This window comes from Cyphomyrmex costatus, unplaced genomic scaffold (assembly GCF_001594065.2).
Source record: "Cyphomyrmex costatus isolate MS0001 unplaced genomic scaffold, Ccosl1.0 scaffold685, whole genome shotgun sequence".
NCBI classification, from domain to species: Eukaryota; Metazoa; Arthropoda; class Insecta; order Hymenoptera; family Formicidae; genus Cyphomyrmex; species Cyphomyrmex costatus.
Window position 1 is genome coordinate 1,045,929 of NW_017280250.1, and position 7,785 is coordinate 1,053,713.

Here is a 7,785-nt window from a genome sequence, read left to right on the forward strand (position 1 = left end):
TCAAAATTGAAGCGACGGATCTAAGTAGTAGACTCTGTTCAGACTTGTAATGTATTCTCCTCTCTCACCACACTTCTGCCAATCACATTGATGGTATTGAATTGTCATCAATACCCCGGTGCCCACATTGTACCAATAACTGACGCAATATTTTAACAACACACGCACTCGCTTGTTTTAATCTCACGTTCGCTCTCAACGCATTCTCTCTTCATTCTCTCTTTCTCTCTCTCTCTTTCCCAGAAGCTACGGCTCGCAGACAGACGCGACTATAATACAAAGCAAGGGCACTTGATAAAATAACTTAGTTTTCTATTTCATAATTATCTATATATAACGTACATATATAAAACAAATTACGAGTAAAGAAATAATGATTGGGTCGGTATAGCATTCCACAAACTTTCTTATCTAAAGATTTGCTCGTTCTTCCGTATTCTCATCATTTTCACATTTTCCCGTACTTCTCGTTCGATTAATTAATTAAATCATTTAACCATTTCTTTCAACTTGCTCTATACACACATTTGGATCCGCGCTTTCTCTCTCTTTCTGTCGCTCTCTTTTTCTCTACCTTTTTGATTTTAGAGAAAAAAGGAGAGAAAAGAGAGGAGAAAAGAAAAAAGGAGGAAGAGTGAAGGAGGAAAAACGTAATGCGTGGCTTCGTTACAGCGAATCGACACGGGACTTCAAAACTATACACGCGTGAGAACGGGTTTTACAAATTATGATGATAAGTGGTGGACTACGATGCTTTTTTTTTATTCACTTTGGGAGCACATCGCGACTCTCTCTCTCTCTCTCTCTCTTTCACACATACTCTCGTTTTCTCTACGCGATTCTCACTTCGCTCTCTATCGGACTATCGTTCCGGCAATATAGATAAAGCCCACTCTCGCCTCAGAATAGGAACAACCAATCAAATCTCCTTCGTGTACTCGTGTTGTGTATGTGTTTTCGTATGTGGCGTGGATGCGCGTGTATGTTAACCGTTATTAGTCATGATACAGGTAATAATGTTAATATTCGAATAAAGTAACATGATGCACAGGCCGAGCATTCATGGAATGCCGGTACCGGCGCCGGAGGTCATGCGAGGATAGAGCCACCACAGTTGTCTTCCCACTGTCAATGCTTGTCGTCGTTCTTTTTACACCATATATATATATATTATGTCGAATTTATTAGTTTATATATATATATATATTTATATATATAGTATAAATATATACACTCACACTAATTTTAACAATCCTCTATCGTTCGCTCACGCACACTAAAACGCCGGGAGAGAGAAACGTTATCTCCGTAAAAGCGATTGCTCCGATTGCTCTTTTCTCAACTTCTTCCTACTTTTTTCTCCTATTCTTCGTTGCTTCCTTTACCTCATCAACTTTATTTTACTTCCATCGAAAAAAAAAAATTCATTTTTGCTTTATTTTCGTTTTACTTGACGCTTTTGCGCTTTCTCTTTCTCTCTTTCATACATGCTCTATTTCCCCCCCTCCCCTCTTATTCTAGACGTCACTTTTATCTCGTAATGACTTATCACATGTTATTTTCTCGTTCGCACGCTCGTTCGTTCTCTCTCGCTCTCTTGTTTCTTTTAAACACTATTATCAAGTCATCGCACTGTTTGATACAAGGAACGATAATACAATTGAATATTTACGAACACAACATTGTTTCTTGTCATGCTGAATAATGTGGCGTGGCTTGTAGAAAGACGCAAGCTTCTGGACTTGCGGGTGACCAGTCTCGCATCTCTCTTGCAATGTCCTATGTAGTCGATCCTGTAAGTATAGTTGTGATGGTGTGGTGATGGCGGTGGTAGATGTGATAATAATTGTGGTGGTGGTGGTGGTGGTGGTGGTGGTGGTGATGGGTGGTGGTAGTGGTGATGGTGGTTGGTGACGATGATAGTATCCGGTTTTAGTATTTACAATTGGTTATAGCAATCGTTATTTTCCTAAGATGAGATGGTGTATACAGTCCGAGCGCTCAAGATTTGGCATGTATTGGTATATATCGAGGATTTTGTCCTTAGTCCTTCCTCTCCACTACGAACTGCTCGACGCGTTCATACCACTAAACATGCCGATATTGAACGAGCTCTGCTGCTGCTGTTGGATCTGTTGTTGCTGCTGCTGCTGCTGGCTGTTCGCTTGGCGGCCATGTTTTGGCACTGGGGGTTGCAGGTATTCGTGTCTAGCTAGTGTCAGTACGTCTATACGTTCCTCCTTCCTATACGCTAGGCAACTTCTTATGAAACTCTGAAACAGTAAATCGTTGCATTATAAAATGGTCCTCAACTTTGATTTTCGTTTTTTTTCCACTGATGATCTTACCTTTGCTTCGTTGCTGACAGTTGGTTTATTCGCGAATTGAACTTCGGTGGCTTTTAGTATCGTATTCTCCTCTAAAATGGTGGCTTGCGATTGATTGTGACCAAAAGGCTGCAAAAATAATTTTTGTTTAAATACACATGTTTTTTGTTATGTTTGCGATAAGTGAAACTTTGTAGAATGTATACTGTGATAAATACCTTTTTACCGTATAGACATTGATAAAATATAACTCCTACACTCCATACGTCAACTTTAGATGATATTTTGGGAGGATTTTTGCCAATGACAAAACATTCAGGAGGTAGATACCTATAATAAAACGCAAACATACAAGTTTATAATCTGCATTAATAATAATTAACGATTAGCATGATAAAATAATTTAAGAAGTACGTACCAATAAGTACCCGCTCCTTGAGACGTTAGATCCATTCCATGATCCGGATTATAATTTTCCTCATCCATTACTTTACTTAAACCAAAATCCGTGATTTTTATTTCGCCGCACACATTGCCTTCGGTTAACAGAATGTTACCTGCAAACAGGAGCATCAAGTAATAAAATCATATTTACTTGAGTGCAAAAATGATCTTCGTTATAAAATTCTTCGTTAATGACTATTGTATTCGCTAGGTAATATTTACCTGGTTTCAGATCGTAATGTATGACTGGGGGTTTTATTTCATTGAGGTATTTTAATGCCGATACGACTTGCATAACAATAGATCTCGCTTCTCTTTCGGGTATAGTCTTATGCTGCAATAAAATATTTAAGACATAGTTTAAAAATAATAAAAATTTATATTACAATCTATAATTATTAAAATAGAAAATTCGCATATGAAGCGACGATTGAACGCTTACCTGTTTGAGGTAAAAATCTAAATCATGGCCATCACAATATTCCAGAACAGTACAAAAGGAATTGGCATCAATTTCAAATACATCGTACAATTTTACGACTCGAGGATGATCAAGTGCTTTGTGTATATTATATTCCCGTAATGCATGTCTGTTGTACAAAAAAAAATAGAAATATAGTAGAAACATTTTTCTTGAGAGAAAGTAGATGTTATTAAAACATCTTTACATTAATTATCGGTTATAATAAATTAATATCGTGTCGGAAAAGAAAACTTAAGAAACTTACTTTATATAATTAGCCTTCTTATCTTCTTTCCAGTCTTTATTTAATTGATGCACTTTACAAGCCACATATCGCTGCTCTTTTAAGTCAAATGCCTAGAGAAAAAAGAACAATAAATTATTTGTATATGCTTACAATAAATTAATCAGTATACATCAGTATACATCAGTATACATATTAGTTATAGATATCTCTAATATCTGACTGAGGAGGATTCTGTGGATCAATCACCCACAAATCCGAAAAACAATCTGATTCGAGAAACGAATATAGGCCTCGGATAAAAGAGGAAGAGGCCTATAGACGTCCTATGCTCCACATAAGGAGATAAAAGGAATCGTAAATATGCTTACAATAAATTAATATGGCTAACAAAAACAATATACAGAAATATTACGTTACCTTATGCACTTCACTGAAACCACCTTTTCCTAACAACATTAATAAGAGGTAACGCTCATTCAAAACAGGATGAGAGTTAAATCTCGATTGGTCCTCGTTGTGAATACGCTTTAACTCTCTAATGTGTAAATTTCGCTCCCTTTCAAGCTTTTCCATTTCTAGTTGCAAGTCTGCATCTTCCTTTTTCAATGCGCTTTGCCTCAACTGGAAGCACACATCGCAACGCTTAAAAATGTTGAAAAATCGAACATTTATGGAAAATTAATTGCAAAACGTTGATACCTTGAGTATTTCGTCAGCTTCATAATACTCCTGCCACGTATACGATCCAGGTACTGCATCTGGCTTCAAAAACGTCGCCTCAGTACCGTTATGCAAGGAGGGTTGTGGTTGACTACGTTTCCTGCCTGTCTCGCTATTCGATGGCCTCTTCTTGAGTAGCAGCTTCTTCTGTTTGTCAATTTCCTCTCGTTCCGTTGCTATCTCCTCTTGCCGTCGTGCAAGCTCGTGAAATGCATAACCGTCGGTCCAGTTTTCTTGAAACGTCGCACCTACCCTTTGCGTCACAAACTGGCCCAACCTCAGTCTATTTTGCATACACTTCTGCCTAGCCTCCTTTTTTTCTATGTTTGATTTTTCTTTTAATAACTTCTTTACAACGTCTATACACTTATTTATATGTGATTTGTGCTGCTCAAGCACTTTCTGTTGATTAGCGATTTGATGCCTAAGTTCGTCCGTTGTCTGTAAAGTTAAAAAAAGATTTAGATTAATTTACTATCGTCAAGATATAATACAGCATAATTCGCTTATATAATAGATTTTAGATGATATTATATATTTTATGTAATTCAATCTAAAGTATGAGTAGTAGCATTTGCATAAACTAATTACCACAATCATAACTACACTTACCCTATTTAACTCGTCAATTTTATTGTTACGTAGTTCTAAGTCTGAAGAGGCTTGAGTTTCAAATTCCTGTATCCTCTGGCAAGTAAGTTCTGTCTGGAATGCAATTTGTATAATTTTACGATAAATGAAGAATGTTATCGTAACATCTGATACATTTGTCAGTATTACTTGAAAATACCGGATACCTTGCTATACGCAGAAAGTGCGTAACATAAGAAATAATTTGTTAAATAAATTAACAAAGTTACACGGTAAGTATACAACGTCTATATTTGGTGTTCTAGCAACTATCTGTTTAATTACATAGTGTAATAATTTCTATATTCCACTACGGCATATGACTTTCTCTTTGTTATAGAAAATAAATTAGTGAGCAAAACTTAGGCAACGTGAACAAACGTTGATGAAACTGAAGGTCATACAGGCAGCAAGGAAAACACCAAAAATGTACGCATGTATAAAATGCTCTCATACAAACGTCAATATATAGATATATAACCCCAAAAAAATTTTTAATAGATTTTATCTTGGAACAGTTAAACGATAGTGGACTCATTAGAACTCAAATGCAATGTTCAATGAATCCAAAGAAATAAAGATATGATACAAAGCAATAAAATATGCCTTCGACAACGCTCGTTTACAACTCGAGCGTTGTTTACAAATACAGTACGATTTTTTAAATTAGATACTCGAATTCTTGAAACAAGTATCTTGTAACAGAAACGAGTGGCAGTACAAGATAGCCTGTATTTGTATAATAACAAATGTATACAGTGCTACAATTTGGCCAAATATTAGTCAACTTGACTAAAAACATTTGACAAGAAATGCCCACCACAAGATCACAAATGCATACGAAAAATCTAATCTACGTTGCACAAGACCACAAACAAAATATTCTTAAATACAAAAATACTCCAGAATACACTATTAGTTTTTGGTAATCTGTCCATTCTATGTTTTTATCACTCTATTGTTTTTACTACTTCGTTTGTGCACAAAAAATTAATACAAGACAAATTTTTATGAAGATAGTACTTCTAACGAATACATTTTTATTAAACAGTAATTCTATATTGTTATCGGTATATTTTAATAGTTGCAAAGTGACAGTAACAGCTTTATTATTTATTACACGTGTGAGAGATGCTATATTTTGTTAGATTAACAATGAAGATATTTTGGAAACGTTTAAGCTTATGTACTCTTATCACATTGCCAACTATATGGAGTAGAAAAATACGAAAATTGTGGGACGTTTCTTATAAAATGCTTGCAGATATTACCGAATTTTGCTTACATTTGGGGTGTTAGTCTTCGCTTGCCTGACCTGGCTTGTCCTATTGAGGTTGGTAGGCCTTACCTGCACCTGCTTGCTGACCATCGAGCCCGCAGGTTGTGACGAAGCTGGTGGAGGAGGTGGTGGAGGTTGAGGATGAGGTCTCGGTGGCTGCATCAACGAAGAGAATTCTGCCACCGAAGAATTAGGTGTCGTTACTTGTGGCGAAAGTAACTGTTGTGGTGATGGCGGATACTGTTAACAAGGAAACATACACAGGCATCACAAAGCTGCAAGACTATTTTTGTAACATTTACATTTATATAACGTAATCTTACCATAGGATAACCCTGTTGAGGGGAGGGACTCTTGGCTCCACCATGCCGAATAGGGCTACTGCCCAGATGATGCTTTGGAAAATACTCATTGATCTTCTTATTATCAAGAGCAGCAACTGATCTAGCGCCCTTACTAGCTACAGAGCCACCTGCGACACCTCCACCTCCATCATCGGCTTTACGCTTTCTTTTCCTCTCAGAAGTAGTCCGTGGTACTTTTTCCGGAGTGTTTGCATCCACCTCCTTATCACTATGCGATGAGCCTACAGAATTATAATCCATTGTCAGAATAACAATAAAGGTATACTCTCTCTTTCTTAAATTGTATCAATATAGATAATAACAAATCAAAGGATTGCTTGTTCATCCGGGAATACACAATAAGAATATTCAGAGAGCACTTTTCCAGATGCACAAGATTTTATCCTTGAGGCAAGTTAGTGCCTCAAAAAAAAAAAAAGAAAAAAACCAAGATATGTAGAAAGCACTTACACAAGTATTTCAAGCAAGACTACAGTTATCTGCGTATCAATCTCCAAAAATGAATCTGACTTACCAGTGCTCATGTTCGAGTCTTGACTATGAACTGTCTGACCAGAGTTTACGGTTGTTTGGGGTGCCATCTGAATTTGTGACCCAGCAGACATCTGAAAGCAGAGGACGGACGGTGTGAAAAAACACTGGGAGCTTTGATCGAGCGATGAGGAGAACAGCACACAAGAGGAGAAACAATGCAACGAACCAAATAGTGACGGACTATAGTCACGAGGAGCGCCTGGGCGATTCAACCGTTATCGAATGTAAGGCACGTCGCCGCCACATAGTAATGACGAGTCGTACGGCGAAGCCAAAGTGGCGTGCGAGACCGAGCGCGAACGATAGCGATGACAACGACGGGTACGAGAACGAGAACGACGAATACGAAGCACGGCGAGAGAGAGAAGCGGCTTCAATGATCCCTCTCGGCCGCGCCGTGCGAGCGGTGCGCGAGAGGTTACGCTTCGCGGACGGCGAAAACCGGCGTATACGACGCTTCGGGAGAAAATCGCGTGTTATTAAAAAGACACAATTTATTCTAGAGAGAACAAACCTGGAAGGATAGAGAAAGACTTATGGAGCGGAGAAAAAGGGGTGGGATGAGGGGCGCCGGACGGTGCATGGAGGGGCGAGGAAAGAGAACCGAGAGAGAGAGAGCGAGGGAGAGAACGCGGGTGAGAGTGAGAAAAAACGAGAGAAGGATGGAAGAATGGTAGCACGTGAGAGAGTGAGTGAGTGAGTGAGAGAGAGAGAGAGAGAGAGAGAGAGAGAGAGAGAGAGAGAGGGAGAGAGAGAGAGGGAGGGGGAGAGAGAGA

The 7,785-nt window shown here is 38.2% G+C and overlaps 1 protein-coding gene across 7 annotated transcripts in view; it reads right to left on the reverse strand.

Annotated features, from left to right (window-relative positions):
- Positions 1-21: 21 nt before the first annotated feature.
- The window catches only part of Tlk (Tousled-like kinase), a 58,071-nt gene continuing 50,307 nt past the window's right edge, over positions 22-7,785 (reverse strand). For 5 of the 7 annotated variants that reach the window (XM_018547796.1, XM_018547795.1, XM_018547797.1 and 2 more), the window contains 13 exons: positions 6,990-7,080; positions 6,434-6,696; positions 6,117-6,350; positions 4,814-4,906; positions 4,181-4,642; positions 3,899-4,102; positions 3,500-3,591; positions 3,214-3,361; positions 2,994-3,105; positions 2,746-2,884; positions 2,546-2,657; positions 2,349-2,456; positions 22-2,273 (listed from right to left, as the gene is read on the reverse strand). In XM_018547796.1, coding sequence (XP_018403298.1) covers positions 2,061-2,273; positions 2,349-2,456; positions 2,546-2,657; positions 2,746-2,884; positions 2,994-3,105; positions 3,214-3,361; positions 3,500-3,591; positions 3,899-4,102; positions 4,181-4,642; positions 4,814-4,906; positions 6,117-6,350; positions 6,434-6,696; positions 6,990-7,080 — 2,271 coding nt within the window. In that variant the 3' untranslated portion in view covers positions 22-2,060. Of the gene's footprint in view, positions 2,274-2,348; positions 2,457-2,545; positions 2,658-2,745; positions 2,885-2,993; positions 3,106-3,213; positions 3,362-3,499; positions 3,592-3,898; positions 4,103-4,180; positions 4,643-4,813; positions 4,907-6,116; positions 6,351-6,433; positions 6,697-6,989; positions 7,081-7,175; positions 7,564-7,785 lie in introns of those variants that run through there. The other 2 variants (XR_001940894.1, XM_018547798.1) reach the window with 2 other exon arrangements.